At 29.4% G+C, this 16,235-nt stretch overlaps 1 protein-coding gene across 1 annotated transcript in view; it reads right to left on the bottom strand.

Moving 5' to 3' along the window:
* Positions 1 to 7,155: 7,155 nt before the first annotated feature.
* The window catches only part of LOC115890765 (syntaxin-1A), a 98,475-nt gene continuing 89,395 nt past the window's right edge, over positions 7,156 to 16,235 (bottom strand). The window contains exons 9-10 of the mRNA XM_030911088.1: positions 8,162 to 8,254; positions 7,156 to 7,328 (exon numbers count right to left, since the gene is read on the bottom strand). Coding sequence (XP_030766948.1) covers positions 8,171 to 8,254 — 84 coding nt within the window. The 3' untranslated portion in view covers positions 7,156 to 7,328; positions 8,162 to 8,170. The remainder of the gene's footprint in view (positions 7,329 to 8,161; positions 8,255 to 16,235) is intronic.

Below are 16,235 nucleotides of genomic sequence, written 5' to 3'. Positions count from 1 at the left end.
CGTCGAGCAGTGACGCGGAATTATTTTAATTTTTACAAAAATTTGACCAATTGACACGTTGATTTATATATTTCTTTACTAGATAAATTAAGTCTAACAAATTCCACTGTTGTTTTTCGGTAGTAGATGGGGTTTATTCAAGAGCAAAGCCTTTTATGTCTGTATCAACGTTTTATACAGGGTAATTAAAAAAACATGTGCCATCTCTCGTGGGGTAATTCCTCATGTAAAAATAAGATTTATTTCTTATATTCATATAGGTCCAATTCTGTTTTGTTTCGTAGCTACAGGGGGTCAAAGTCTTCCCTTTTAATGAAGACTTCAGGGTAGAAAGGGTAAGAAGGGTAGAAAAATATTTCAATAATATCCCAAATCCCTGGTGAATCTGTCGACACTTTTTTAGCTTTAGAATATAGACGTTAACTAATGAGACTTAACACCCTGTAGATAGGAAACAAAGCAGAATCGGATCTATGTCGATATAAAAAATAAATCTTATTTCAACTTGAGGAATCTCCCCACGAGAGATGGCACATGTTTTTGAAACATCCTGTATTTGTCCGGGTTTTAAATCTTTTTACGGCACACCTTGTATATAATATTAAGAAATAACATTTTTTTAATAGTATTATTTTAACAAGAACGATTAAGTATAATATTGCTGTGAACACACTGAATCACTGATGATCACAAGCATTCTCAGATAATATTATTAATAATATAGTGCGATCGAAGAAAAATAAATGTCATGGTAAGCGTAGAAATGATCATTTCAGTTTTTGCTTTACTTTGCCCATCCCTATAAAGTTCTGGACAGTTAAGAAATAAATATATAAGTAAATTCAATAACATAACATTTGTTTTTCTTGAAACTATTTTTTATAAAAGTTTTAACGTGTATAACAAGAGCTTGTAATGCATGATTAGTTTGTCACAATCGACACAGTAAAGCTCAAATTGAAATGTTTACATCCTATTGTGAATACCTTGTTAGTGTGATAATATCAAAACATATACAGTATATTTGCACTTTATTTTATCCCACTTCTGATAGGCTATAACATTTTTTTTTATTTTCACATTCATTAAAAAAACAAATTATAGAGTTAATATGGTCATGTTTTAGTACTTACGACCAAAAAATACGCTATTAAATGCCAAAGTTACTGGTATAAACTATGATTTTTTAAATGCAACACCCTGCAGTAGATAACGTATATTTTCACCAAACCAAAATAAAAAATGCGCTATCTAATGCACTTCTAATATACAGGGTATGTCATTAAAAATAGTTTGCACCAATAACTGTGACATTTGACAGTGCATGACATTCTTTATAATGCACAATAAAAACAAAAACCCTAGAATTTGTTCTTCTAACGAATGTTTTCCAAAAAAAAGATCTAGCCTGTTAAAAATAGGTCAAAATAAACTGCTGTGTACATCAAAAGAATAACATATTGCATGGAATAGGTATATATTGCATTGAATAGGTATGATTTAGACAAGCATGTTTCAGCTTTGTAATCACAAGTGTCCAGCGGATTGATATATACATAAAATGTTTTATTTTATAAACGAGAATGATATTCATCTGTTGACTACTGCGATAAACTCTTATTATACAGGGTGATATTTTCGAGAAAATTGTAAAATACCATTGACCCAAATTTGCGTATATTTTTTTGTGTTATTTTTTTCTCTCTCCCAATTCTTCGTTGTATAACCTAAATTCGATTAATTCTTCTTATTTGGGTAAATCAGTGTTTTATGTGGTTGAAAAGGAGCTTCTTAAAGCACAGGCTTAACATTTTATTTAATTACTTTATATAAAATTAAAAAATAGTAAGTTACTTTTTTTAATTTTTACAATAAGAAAATCGTCAAAAAAAAAGTCGTCAGAAGAAAACAAATTCATACAGGGTGTACAAAACTCAAGATGTCGGAAACGATAAAGGCGCGTTTTCAAGAGCCAAGTGAACAGACTTGAATAATTTCAACTGACTTGAAAGAATATTCAGTGTTTACACATTTTATGACAAAAAGCTATTGTAGGTTAAATTAAAATGGCGAGAGTCAGTGTATCCAGAATTGAAGGATTTCTTTCAATATGAAGGATTGTAAAAAGATTTGGTCGATTGAAGAGCTGAAGGATTTTTATCTAAAAAGAAGACAATATGAAGGATTCTGGCGGTTTTGCATAATAAAAATTGTTAAAATATGTAATAGGAGTATTTATTGGTTTTCCTACATCTATTTTTTCACTTTAACGATGTTGCTCTCAAATAGTCCGCACTACAGTAATAATAACAAAAAGTTTATTTAAACACATCTGTGTCCAAAAATTACCAGAAATAAGTTTTTAAAATGTTCTCCTAATTATAAAATAGGTAAAATAAAACGAAATTTGGTGATTTTTCACAAGGCTTGGAATGTTTTGTGAAGTTGAAGGAATATAAAGGTTTTTTAAAGCTCCGTTGAAGAAATTCGCTCGAAAATTTCTGGCAATAGTGCATACAGTATGTTGTCAAACTGTCAAAATGTTAATGATACTAAAATACCCAGATACTGACTAAGATATTCAGAAAAAAATAGAAATACTGTAAAATCGTTTATATTTTCGGGATTTATTAAAAAAAAATATAAAGTAGTAAAAACAAGAAATAGGCAATATTGCATCAAAACTCATAATCATTTTCAACCGCACAAAGCACAGCTTTACCCATTATTATTTAATTTACGTATAAAAAATCCAGAGCAACAGTGCAAACATTTTTATCAACAAAAGTGGAATTATTAGCATGCTAACAATTATATTTAATGTATTTTTCCCTACTCTCTTTACATTCTCCGAAGTACCTACTATTTTAGTGCAAAATTTAATCGCTACCTATTATATTAATGTTGAAATTGCCAGATTTCCTAAACACGACGAAAGACTCGATATCATTACACTTATCTTAGAGATCCTTGAAAGCCTAATAAACAACTTTGTTATTTTGTTCAAAACAAATCGTCGTTCAAAACAAAAACTTAAAAGGTCTCAATTTTATATTCGCTAAGTCGAATTATAAGTCGGAAGACACGAGAAACGAATTAAGTAGTTAGGACCACAGTTTAATAAATACCAGCTGGATATCTTGTTGCGGCTTTCTTATTTTATGTAGACTATCACACTATATTCAAGGTTATTCCAAGAATTCGTTCGTTAAAAGAATTTTAGGTCAAAATTTAGATATAAATATGAATGTTTTACATTACCGATACACCGAGATACCTACATCTAGCTACTAATTTGTTATAGATCATACCAAATAAACTTTTAGTCACTTTTACATATTTTCTTTTACTCAAAATATTTTAGGAAACAAAAATAAATTAATTATAAATATATAAACAGTTATTATTTACATCAACAAAACTCACCTCCTTAACAGCACTTAAGAGACATTACAAAATATTCTAATAAGGTTGCAATGAGATTTTTGCATTGGCTATTAAGCTATCTTATAAACTTCGCACTAAAAAAGGTTCTAAAAAGAACAATATTCGACTGCAAGGTCTGCAACTAAAATTTCTTTAAGATTAAAGTATCACAACATAATTCATTTAACCCAAAAACTCGTAATACAAAACTAAAGTGTCAAAACGAATGACAATGTCATGAAATAAATAAATGTGACAACTTGACATTTTTCCAGTAGAGCTACCACCTGAACCCCCAGCGGGAAATTTAAATTCCGATTAGTCAGCCCGACGCCGTATATGTCCATGCTTGCCAATAATGAATTTAAAAATCGCGCCCTCGATTACCTAACTAAAAGTTTAATTGGTATCGCTTTTAGTTATGCTATTTTGATCTACTAATCTCAAGATTGTATTTAAATTAAATCCTAAAATCCTTTTAATGAATGGGTTGTATGAGAAACCCTGTATATAAAGGTTCTATTTAAGAGGTCACTTGAAGCAGGATACACGGAAACGCTTAAAAAGATACAAATATAGCCGGCTGGTATTGTATAAGCTGTGGTTAGGACACAGAGATAGGGAATGCTTCACTATTTTAAAGAATTCACTAGCGAAGAGAAGTAGAAAAATATGGTAGTTTTTTCCAGATATAGCCTACTGTGTGTGTGATCTGAATAGTACACCATTTTGTCAAAATACCTATTAGAAGTTTGTCATTGAGTTTAATACAAAATTCGAAAAATAATATATACAAGTATATTTTACATTAGATTTTTTAGTATAAAATACAAAATTTTGCTATGCTGTAGCAAATTATTTGTTGTTTTCTAAATTCTTTTAATACTTTAAAACTGACAAAATATTTTGATAAATTTCAAATAGATATACAGTCTGAATAATCATAATTAAGTAGGATATGATGAACCATTACTTGTTATCGTTCATACACTGAACAAATACTGATGCTAGATATAAATTTAGGACTTCAATTTTCTTTATTTATTTTACCTTACACCTAGTGTAAATGGAAGCCCTTAACGATAATAAGAAAGAGTACATACACACACATACACACATAATAACCCATTTAATTATGAATATTCAAATTGTATAGAAATGTATAGATCTCTATCTAAACTGCCCGTCAAATTAAATACCACAGCGATTTTTTTACTCATTTTCAACGAGTTGTAACTTTGAAAAAAATGGACCAATTTTGTTGATTTTTTTAGCATATTTAAGATCGTTTTTGCGTAGATTGATCGGAATTTTCTAAATTTTGTATGAGATTTAGTTTTCTATGATATACAGGGTGTGAAAAAAAGGAATGTAATTTTTGTGTTGCTGCCATTTTGCTAAAAAACAAAATTTAACTAGAATTATAAGTTCTGGGTATAGCTAAGACTAATATCTCGGGACGTATTTGGAATTTTTACGATAACTCATCGGGAATAAAAGATAATCAATTTTTACTCTAACTTGTATTTTTTCTACCTTTCTTAAGAGATATGCTAACAAAACTGAAATTAACTTTAAAATTGTAGGACATTCGTTACTTTTACAATGTGAAATTAAAAAAAAAATGATTTAACTAACGCAGATTATTACAGGATCTTTTAAAAATACGACCAGCAAAAAAGTAAAATTATTTTTTTAATATTCTGAACTTAACAGCCCATAAGGTTAATATAAAAGCTCGACACGTATTTGATATTTTTGTAAAAACTCTTTTTGTATCTAAAAATCTGCAGTTTAGCTGCAACTTAGTAGTTTTTTTTTAATTTCACATTGTAAAAGTAGGTAACGAATATCCTTCAATTTTAAAGTTAATTTCAGTTTTGTTAGCATATCTCTTAAGAAAGGTAGAAAAAATACAAGTTAGAGTAAAAATTGATTATCTTTTATTCCAAATGAGTTATCGTAAAAATTCCAAATACGTCCCGAGATATTAGTCTTAACTATACCCAGAACTTATAATTCTAGTTAAATTTTGTTTTTTGGCAAAATGGTAGCAACACAAAAATTACAAAAACACCCTGTATATCATAGAAAACTAAATCTCATACAAAATTTAGAAAAATCAGATCAATTTACGAAAGTCGATCTTTAATATGCTAAAAAAATTAACAAAATTGGTCCATTTTTTTCAAAGTTACAATGAAAATGAGTAAAAAAATCGCTGCAATTTAATTTGACGGGCAGTTCAGTATGATCGCTTTATTTATTTAAATAAATATATTTATTTGTAACTTACACCAAGTGTAAGTTAAAATAAAAAAAAAAACGGTAGTCCGAAATTCTTTGAGTTTGAATACTAAATCATTATCTACCACATTCAAAGAAATACTAACCACGCTTTTGAGTATGTTTTATAAAAATGAAGATATTGAACAGAAAGATTTATAATTAAATTTTAATAAAAACAAAATATAGAATATTAATTCAGATCACACAATTTTGGATTGCTGTGCATATAACATAAAAAATGCCCACTTTTTTAAATTTCAATTCAATATGGACCCCACTTTATCACGCCTAAAAAGTGTGTTGAAGTAAGCTATATCTTATTATTTTATTTCTAATAGAGATTTCTATATTTTTATCTGTATACTTTCTGTCTGGTACGCTACCGTTGTTAGCTAAAATGAGAATTTGTTCCTATTTGTTAAAAACAGGTACAGTTTATCTTTTTTTTGGAAATGTGACTTAAACTCTTAGGCCTCGAAAAAGCTACTGATTGTGCACTTTTAAGTGTAAGTAGACTTAGTACGTCTCGTTATGGTTTATCTACTCCATATTTTTTAAGAAAAATCTACTCTTATATGAAAATAATCTCTTTTACAGGCGTAGTAGCCTCGTCTCTATAAATGGGGATAGAGTTCAAAAGGTATTATTGCGAATGGAAGATAGAACAGGGTTTAGTATGAATTTTATAGATCAATTATATTAGATCAACGTTTTGTTTAGAAGCTTAAATTATTACTATTATTAAAAAGACCTTTCAATATGTAACGTTTTAACTTATGTATTATCTGATCAGTAAAAAAAGTGTTTTATTATGTTTTATAATTATCTTTGTGAAATACAAATTTGATTTCATATAACTCTTGTAACATATACATACATGAACTAATATAATTGAACTATTTAAACGTAGATTAAAGATATAGTTTAAAGAATTAGATTTCTACAAATTAGAACCTCTTGACATTAAAAATAATATTTTTACAACGTCTTATATAGTTACATGATTCCTATTATGAAATATCAATTACAAATATAAACAATTTGTTTCTTTTAAAACAATAGAAACTTTTCAGTTGAGAAAACCAAGAGTGAAAAGTTTCTATAACTATACACCAGAAAAATATGTAAACATAGAGGAATTTATAAACTGCTTAGCAGAATTTTTCTTTCTGTTTTTTTAGATTATGTATGTAAAATAATAGTAAAAAATGCAACATATCATTGTTTACGTTCTTTTTTAAGGTCCATTGTTTTTTCATGTCCTAGTTATCTTGGAATTGTATGTATATACGTCAAGACGTCTCTATGTATACTTATTTCTCTGTGATCTACACGCTACTACGGAAAAACCGAAAACGATAAAATATCACACCATTGTTTTCATTAAAAATTAATTCACTTAGTATATGTATAAGTATTTATATATACGACATTATTTCTCATTTTATTGCTAGAGCAAAATCTTGTTGAAATTCCTAAATTTTTCTTCTCTCTAAACTAGTCTGTTCTATGTATAATGTAACTGCAATATTAAAGCTAGAATCTGCTATTATGACGAAACGAAAGAGTTTGAAGCTGTCGCATGATCTTCTTTCGTAGCTATGGCGAGTCATCTGGAAAAGCAAAAAATATTAATTTACTGGCAAACGATTTGGTGTTTTATGGAACACGACATAAGGAACCAGGAAGACTAATACAACTTATAGTCTAGAACTGAAATCCAAAAGATTATTATGACTTTATATTTTGAAGATACTAATAACTTTTTATTTACGTTCTTTGCTATTTATTTAGAAGCGCGATAGTAAAGCGCATGTCCATGCAAGCAACGCTTTAAGTTGGGAATCGCATAACGCCATTAGATTAACAAACCTTCTTTTACGTTTTGGCGCCCAACGTGGGGCGTGGGGCCCAACGTTGGGCGCCAAAACGTGTGATGTGAAAGAAGATTGTTAATCTTATGGTGTGATACGTTTATCGACTTGCTATGTGAATATGGACAGTTGCACTTTTAAATAAATAGCAAATAACGAAAAAGCCATTAATATCTTAAAATATCATATAAAAAAATCCCAATAATCCTTTGGATTTCAGTACTAGATTATGACAGTCAGTCAATGTAATAACAAGTTGGAACTTCCTTAATTTTTTCAACAGAAATAATTGTGACTCATTACAAGGAACATGTCAATATAGCATACAACCGAAAAAAACAGCGTCAGGGGGGCTTAGAAATGTAGATCGATAACACACTCTAAGACCGTTTTTTTTGACCATATAATATATAAACTCAGGTGTATTTACAATAGATATCTGCGACGGTATAATTAAATAATCCTTATATCGTGTTATATTATTAAAAAAAACTACAACAGCCATTAAATTTTATCTACGAGCGCATTTCAAGTGAATGGAACTCGTCGACGGTGAATGATGAGCTACTTACCGCCATGATTTAGACCAGTCCCAAATATCCTCCAATGGTACATGTTAGTATAATAGCCAATATAGCCAAACATATCATGATCATAATTCTCTTCTGCAATTTTCCATAAAAGAAAAAACAAAAATTTTTGATTAATAGATCAGAATTGTACTTTTTTTATTCGTTAAAACTACACTACACTATGTGCCTTTTGTCACTTATATTTCGGGACAATATTAAAAACAAAATCAAGAAAGTAAATCAAAATAAATACTGGGTAGTGTAGTGTAGCAGAGTTCTTTTTGAATTTTTCTTTTAATCATTTTGGATGTTTGGTATTTTTTCTTGAAGAAATTTCAAATTACTTACCCGTAGATCTGAAAATATATTCCAAAATTTAAGCCAGCCTATCGATTCATTTTTCTATGATAAAAGCGTAAACTGCGTTAAAAATGTTTATTGTATAACATGCCAAAATTCAAGAATTTATGCGAAATAAACTACTATTCTAATAAGAATATAAATATAATGTTGAAAATTATGTATAATGAAATGATATTGATTGATGCAATCAAAGCTGTTGAAATATAAAAGTTGAGAAACTTCAAACCATAATTATTATTTTCTACATCGAAATATGTATACTGTTTTGTGTATAGTTCAGTTTAGAGTTAGTTTTGATATTATTTTCGATGCAAAAAAGTTAACGGATGTTCAATATTTCCTGTTTTTCCATATTAATAGTATGAAAAAAAATGCGCTAGTCCGGTAAAAACAGGAACTGAACAACCGTTATAAAAGTTAACCTATCTATGAATATGACTATTTAACTTATGAGTAAAAATGCAGGGCACTCGTAAAATTAATCTATTAGAAATTTTCAAAAATTCTTTAGTAGAAAAATTCTAAAAAAGAATTAATAATTATTTATGTGTCAAAGGAATTATTCCCGACAATAACTGCCCGAGGTTATTAACACTTTATAATTCCCCTGGTACATATACATATAATTTTATTTCTTACTGAATTTAGTATTGTTTTGTCTCATTTTAAAACGATACAAATGTTAGAATTTATTAATTTTCCGGAATATTTGTTTTAAAGATGCTGGTGGGAACTATGTTGCCAGGTTACTATTGTATTAAATGACCTGTTTATAAATTGGCGGTTTTTGTTAATGGAGCTCAGTTTTCTGTCAAAAAACGCCTTTTTCGGAACACCTTCAAGTACGTTTCCATTAAAACGAAGGAAATATTAAAAAAAACTGAAGAAACACGACAAGTGTTCCTTTCACCTAAAAGTGAATTAATTTACCAAAAGAAATATAAAACATACCTTCAGTGGTTGGGACAGAAACATTGTTACAATGGATGTCGATGAAGCCGTTCTCTTGTGAATTTATTGATGTGACATTAATGATGTAAATAAATTATTAGAGTTAAATGAGTGTCCGTTTTCATTTTATATTATTACTCAAAATGTCTATTGTATTTTGTGCTTGTTACCTAGAGCGAATATGGCATCTGAATTCCGGTTGGAGTTATGACTCTATTTATGTTGTAATGTAAATAAATAAATAAATAATAAATAAATAAATAAATAAATGCCTTTATTGTCAAAAAATTTTTCAATTTGTGGACAAAGGTAAACTAACAAACAAGGTAAAAAAAACAAGGTACACAAACAAACAAACAAAAGATAATACAAAACATTATACAAATAATATTGTCAGTCTTATTGTTAAAATAAACATATATAAATGTTTACAATGTCAAAGAACAAAAAAAATTAAAATAATATTCAAAAATATTTAGCCAGTTTATAGCAAAATATCAATGACCTCTAAATAAATTAATTTCGATGTCATTAGTAAATATAGCAATAGCAAACATTAGACCAGTGTTTTCAAGATCAAATTCGATTTTCAAATCAAATAATAATTCATTTACGGCGTAGAAAGCCTTGTCTAGTAAATAAGAGTTCAATGCTTTGCGAAATGAAAAAAATGATGTTATGGATTTGATTTCAAATGGCAGGTGATTGTGCATTTTTTTCGAGTTGTATAACATTGAACTTTTAACTAACTCTGAGCGTGGGGTAGGTAGATAAAGATCTTGCTCCGCGTTCCTGAGTGGATAAGTGTGAGATGGCCTTTCTTGAGAAGCTGATACATGTTTACGTATTAGGCAAACAAATGAAGTCCGTATATTTTTTTTATTTAATCTGTTAAATGCTAGGCGTGAACATAAATCGAACACGGCACGATAGCTCGGCGCGAAAGTATTTCGCTGGTACACCGAAGAGCCAGGGTTCGATCCTGCCTTGGGACATAACTTTTTTTTTATCGTTAATATTCTGATTGTAAAATAGTTAGATATTTGTTTTTTTGATCACCAGAACGGATAGCGTTTGTGGATTTATGAACCATACTGTATATAAGTAGAATAAAAGTATATAAGAGTTTCTTGCCTTGAACTGCTAATATAGAAATTAATTCCACGCTATGCTCGACATAATGTGGATCAACCTGCTCTCACTACCGGTTTCGGGGCCCTACCCCATCATCAGGTGAGCTTGGGTCGTTTCCACAATATGTCGAGCACAGCGCAGAGTATATAAACACGACTTGTCGTAAAGTAGCGGTAAGATATTAAGTCCCGCATCGCAAGATAGCGGCCTGCGTGCAATGGTAGTACATTCGTACCACCGAGGCACAACTATCGATAGTAAATAAAGGCTTTTTTCGGCTAGCCCAAATTATATAATGGAAAATAAATTTCTTGCAGTTTTTAGGTATATAATAAAATTATATAAGAGTTTCTCGCCTTGAACTGCTAGTATAGAAATTAATTCCACGCTGTGCTCAACATAATGTGGATCATTATGTTGAGCACAGCAAACCAAACCAAACCAAACCAAACCTGCTCAAGAAACTTATAAATTGGTTTATTTTTATTTTTAGAACTGTTATGATAGTCTAAAACCGAAAAATATTTTTAATGCTAAAAATTATTTGCTGATAAAATTGTGTTAAATATTTCGTCGATTTGCATGGATACGTTGAAGTTCTTTTTTTTTGGTACAAACAGCAAATGGTTTTTTGTAGGATCGACGGGTAAAAACCGTTTTTTTTACTGTAAGGAATCTTGATGGGTCGTAGGACGATGGTAACCGAACGTGGTTCGTGGTTCCCGACGGGAAAGATTATTTAAGCGACGGGAGCGCAGAAACTGGGGCCTTCCTGTTGAGACTAAGTACCGGTGATCTTTACTAAGTAAACCTCGTGAGTTTAAGTCAATTCTGATCCATTATTTTTTTTATCAGCACTGCTGTAAAAACCGAATTCTTGAGTTTTAAAGTAAAAGTACCGTATCTCCGTTTTTGATTTTAAATAAATATAAATCGTGGTCCTAGAGATTTGATTTAAAATAAGTGTAAAGCGTATTTCTGATTTATGAGTATAGATAGTTAAAAACCGAGCGTTTAGGTTTTTTTTATACCTGATCGTGAATAATTAGGGTGACCGGATTCCGGGCTGCTAGAGGCGATCCAGACAACCAGACCGTTTCGTTTTGATCCGACGCCGATTTTCTTCACAAAAAGGTAATCGCATTCTTTTTTTTAACTCAGAAATATTACAGATTCGATTTTTTTTTGCCAGATACCCTATCAGAATTCTAGTAATCACAAATTTTAGTTCCAGTAGTTTTTATTTTATTTTTATGGTATAAAATTTCTTCACAGATGAAGAGTTAATTAAAGTTCCTCTTTTATTTTACCATAATAATATTTCTTACGTATCTGAATTTAATTAAAGTTTCTATTTTATTGTCTATTATAATATTTCTTTACAGGTTTGAATTTAAATACTGTGAACTTAATTATTTGCTAATGACTGATTTAATTTCTTTTAGTATATTTTGCGATATTTCATGTTTTAATATTTTCTTCATATTTGATTTATTTGAAGATATTGGATTCATATTTAATTTATTTAAATAAACCTCGTTATGAAATATATTCGACTTTAACTGGCTTTTACCCCATTTCCCTGTATTCTCCACTGTACTGTACTACTCCAAATTTTGGGGGTGGCGCCTGAGAGAAAAAAAGCCCGACTGCTCGGCTCTCTAGAAAAAAAGACTGTTACAATGTGGTCAGCTTTATATAAATTCAGTAAGAAATAAATATTATAATTTCTAATAAAATGATTTCTTAGGGTGACCCAACGATGTATGTACTTGAATGCAGTAATCGATAAATATATAAAAAGAAAAATTCCTAAAATTCTATAATCCTTTTCTATCCTTTTTTGTACTTACTGCTTTAAAAAAATTTCGCATAAACGCTTGCGCAGATTATAACGATCAACACGGACACGCAGATCATAATCATAATTTTCTTCTAAAATGTCGAACATCCACCATAAAAATAAAACAGATCGTTAAAGGTTTACTGTATTACCTCTAATATAAAGCATGTTAATAAAAATATATGTCCACTAAACAGATTATAATAAACTTAAGATCATATCAAATAAACTTTTAGTCACGATTAAGCTTGACTGGCAACCAAAATTTTACATATTTTCTTTTAATCAAAATATGTTAGGAAATGAAAAGGAATTTTATGCAACGGCTATTAAGATATCTTGTACACTTGGCACTAAAAGAGGTAAAAAAACAATGTTTGACTGCATGGTCTGCTAGTAAAAATGTATTTATTAACATGCTCTTTTACCATTATGATCGAATAAAAATGACATCATAGTAGGTGTAGAAAGAAGCGTTTTTTTTCATAAAATAATTTGTATCCTTCGCATGTATTCATTTTGTTTTCGCAAAACTTGCATAGGTAAAATAGTGAGTTATTCTTTCGATATAAAACTGATTAAGAGTTCACCCTAAAATGATATTTCTACGCCTACTGTGACAATGTTTTTATTCTATCACAAATTACTTATATTTAGAAAACGCCAAAAGAAAAACAAAAACGAAAAATTATTGCAAAAAAATTTAATCTGATTAATAAATAATATTTCTATGATATATCTACATAAATATATGTGCGAAATAATACTAACAAAATATATATAACAGTTTTAAATAAAAAAAACGATTAAAAATAACTCAATAGGATACTGCGTGATATTTACACACACACGATATACATAATATATACGATATATACGAATCCTGATGTGGAAATACATAAACAAAAACACAAACTTTATATCTTTGGCATTGATCAATATTTCGGAGAAAAAATATATAAATGCACTTTCGAACAGAGAACATAAACAATTTTAATGCCAAAAAATGATAAATATATTTTATACATTAGAAATCTCTCAAAATCTCTGAACTACAACTTTTTTTGATCACTAATAATTGTCCATCCTTGATATTTTTAAAAATACCAACAATATTTGAATAACTATATTAACATAAAAATATATTTTTTATGAAGAATGCATTTTTTTCAAAATGCCAATAATAATTTTTTTTTATCTTTCCTCTTGTAATAATCCGAGGACATACTGTAGATACTCAAATCATGACTATTTTTATAAACATAAGCTTATAAAATATAACTTATGAATAAAAAAAGCAAAATTTTGAGTATGGTTTGGTAAAATGTAACGAAATATAGGTAGTAGATCAATAAAAAAAGTTGTAGCTTCAGAACATCTCATTCAATTATTTAAAATTCTATCACTAACATGAACTATTATAACATTATATTTAATATGAGTATTGCAACGAGATGCAAAATGAACTATCACACTTATTATTTCCATCATTTTAATCCTTTTAAAAATAAATCACAGTTAAGTAAATGTAAGACTGTGTTATGGGGTAGTACCATTGGAGAAGTTGCGTTTTTTTCTGAAAAATATTATATTTTAGTACCAATTTTTTTATTATAGCATTCTAATCCAATGGTTTCAAACAGACTGATACAAAAAGAAAATCTATTTTATTTTTGAATCAGCCTGCATAGAAAAATATTCACGCTAAAGCTAACAGTATTCCTATATTTTATTAATTCTAGTAACGGCATCATTTTTTACAATAACTAGTTTTCTGTCTGAGATATATTAACAACTTTCGGGTATATCTCGAATTATTATATATTTTTGCAATTAAAAGAAGAATGCGTGCATGGGCGCCGGACAGGGGGGGCAAGAGGGGGCATTTGCCCCCCCCCCTGGATCACTGAAACAATAAAAATAAAAGCTATCTTCTTACATCCATCTGTAAAAAAAGTAATCATTATTATGAAATTGTTAGGTGTTAAAATAATAAAAAATGTGGTAATTATTGAGAAAACTGGAAATCGTCCGATTTTCACCAAAATTGGTATACACACTATTTTGAGGTCGTAGATTACGAATCTATTTTTTTCTTGGCGGTCTCTTACCGTTTTTCAGAAAAACGGAAAATTATTTCAACATTGAATTTTTCTTTATTTCGGCCCTATAAAGTAATAATTTCACTATATTTTCATTATATTATAGTTTATCTAAAAGCCACACTTGATTGGGGATAGAAAAGTGTCCAACATTTTACTGAAAAACACTTTTCTTAACAAAATAGCAAAGAAAATTGAGACCAGATGGAAGTTTGACATTTGATATATCCTTCTTTCTCTCTCCTATGTAATAAGAGAGACAAATATATTCTAGACCTAATCTAGAAATTTGAAAATTTACAACGTTGCCATATCTTCTATTTTTTCGGGTGATTAGGGATTTTAAATAAATTACCTATTATGAGATCGACAATAATTAAATATACACCTATATCCACAAAATTACGCGGAAGAGTTTTGATTGCATTGGTTTTAACTTCTTTGCGGAGGGGGTTAATCTTTTTTTAGTTAATCTAATAATATAACAACAAAAGATTAACACCCTCTGCATGGAAGTTGTAACCAATGCAATCAAAACTCTTTCGTGCAACTTCGTGGGTATAAATAGTCAGATCGTGTTCGTAAAATAGCAGTTATGGGAAGGAGCCGTTTCTCTGGCCTTTCGTAATTCCAGAATGAGCGAAAAAAAACACGCTAAATTTAGGTTTAGCATTGGCAACGTTGCTTTAAATGCCAGAAACACATAAACTTACTTCGGGTTTCTCTTATTACCGATTCTGAACCGTCCTAGAACTGTGATGCGTATGCGCAGAAGGAAATATGAAGACATTATTACATTTGCGCATGCGCTGCAGAGTTCTTGGACGGTTCAGAATCGGTAATAACAAGAACCCGAACAAAGCTATAATCTAACATTTTCAGATTGTTTACAAATTTATTTTAGCAAATTTTCCTCTAGTATGCATAGAATTGGTTAAAAACGTAACAGAAAATAGCAAAAATATTATTGATTATTGAATACCTAACAAAATATGAGCTAGAAAACATTAAAAATATGAGAAATTAAGAAAAATTCGATATCGAAATTATTTTCCGTTTTTCTGAAAAACAGTAAGAGACCGCCAAAAAAAAGTTCAGATTCGTAATCTACGACTTCAAAATAGGGTGTATACCAATTTTGGTGAAAATCGGACGATTTCCAGTTTTCCCAATAATTACCAAAAATGTCAATTTTTTATTCATTTTTACCTTGCCCCCCCCTAAATTTCATTCTTCCGGCGCCCATGAATGCGTGGCTATTTATTTTAAGAACAAACAAATTGTCACTATATTTATTTAAATCCAACTTGAAACCCAATATTGCCCTATAAAAGATATAAGTAACAATCGTTATGCAGATATGGAAAAACTCTTATTTGTTTAAAACACTCCAATATATTTTAACAGATTTTTAAGCTAGTCGTCCACTGGATAAATGTTTCACTTGAATTAATTCTCATTGCAAATGGGTAAAAAATGCAAATTACCAGGGCCAGACTACGTTAATAAATTCTGGTCTGGCACTCTAAGCTTTAATAGTTTTTAATATTTGGCTCCGATGCGTCAAGTTTTTGTTCAAATGTCCACATAGAGGATTTTTATTTATTATACCAGTTAAAATTCTTGGACTTATTTAAGGTACATTATATTTTTTAACAAAGTTAGTTCAAATTAAAACGCA

This window comes from Sitophilus oryzae, unplaced genomic scaffold (assembly GCF_002938485.1).
Source record: "Sitophilus oryzae breed Bouriz unplaced genomic scaffold, Soryzae_2.0 scaffold_910_pilon_pilon, whole genome shotgun sequence".
Classification (NCBI taxonomy): Eukaryota; Metazoa; Arthropoda; class Insecta; order Coleoptera; family Curculionidae; genus Sitophilus; species Sitophilus oryzae.
Note: the sequence above shows the minus strand (reverse complement) of the source record. Positions and strands in the feature narration are given on the sequence as shown.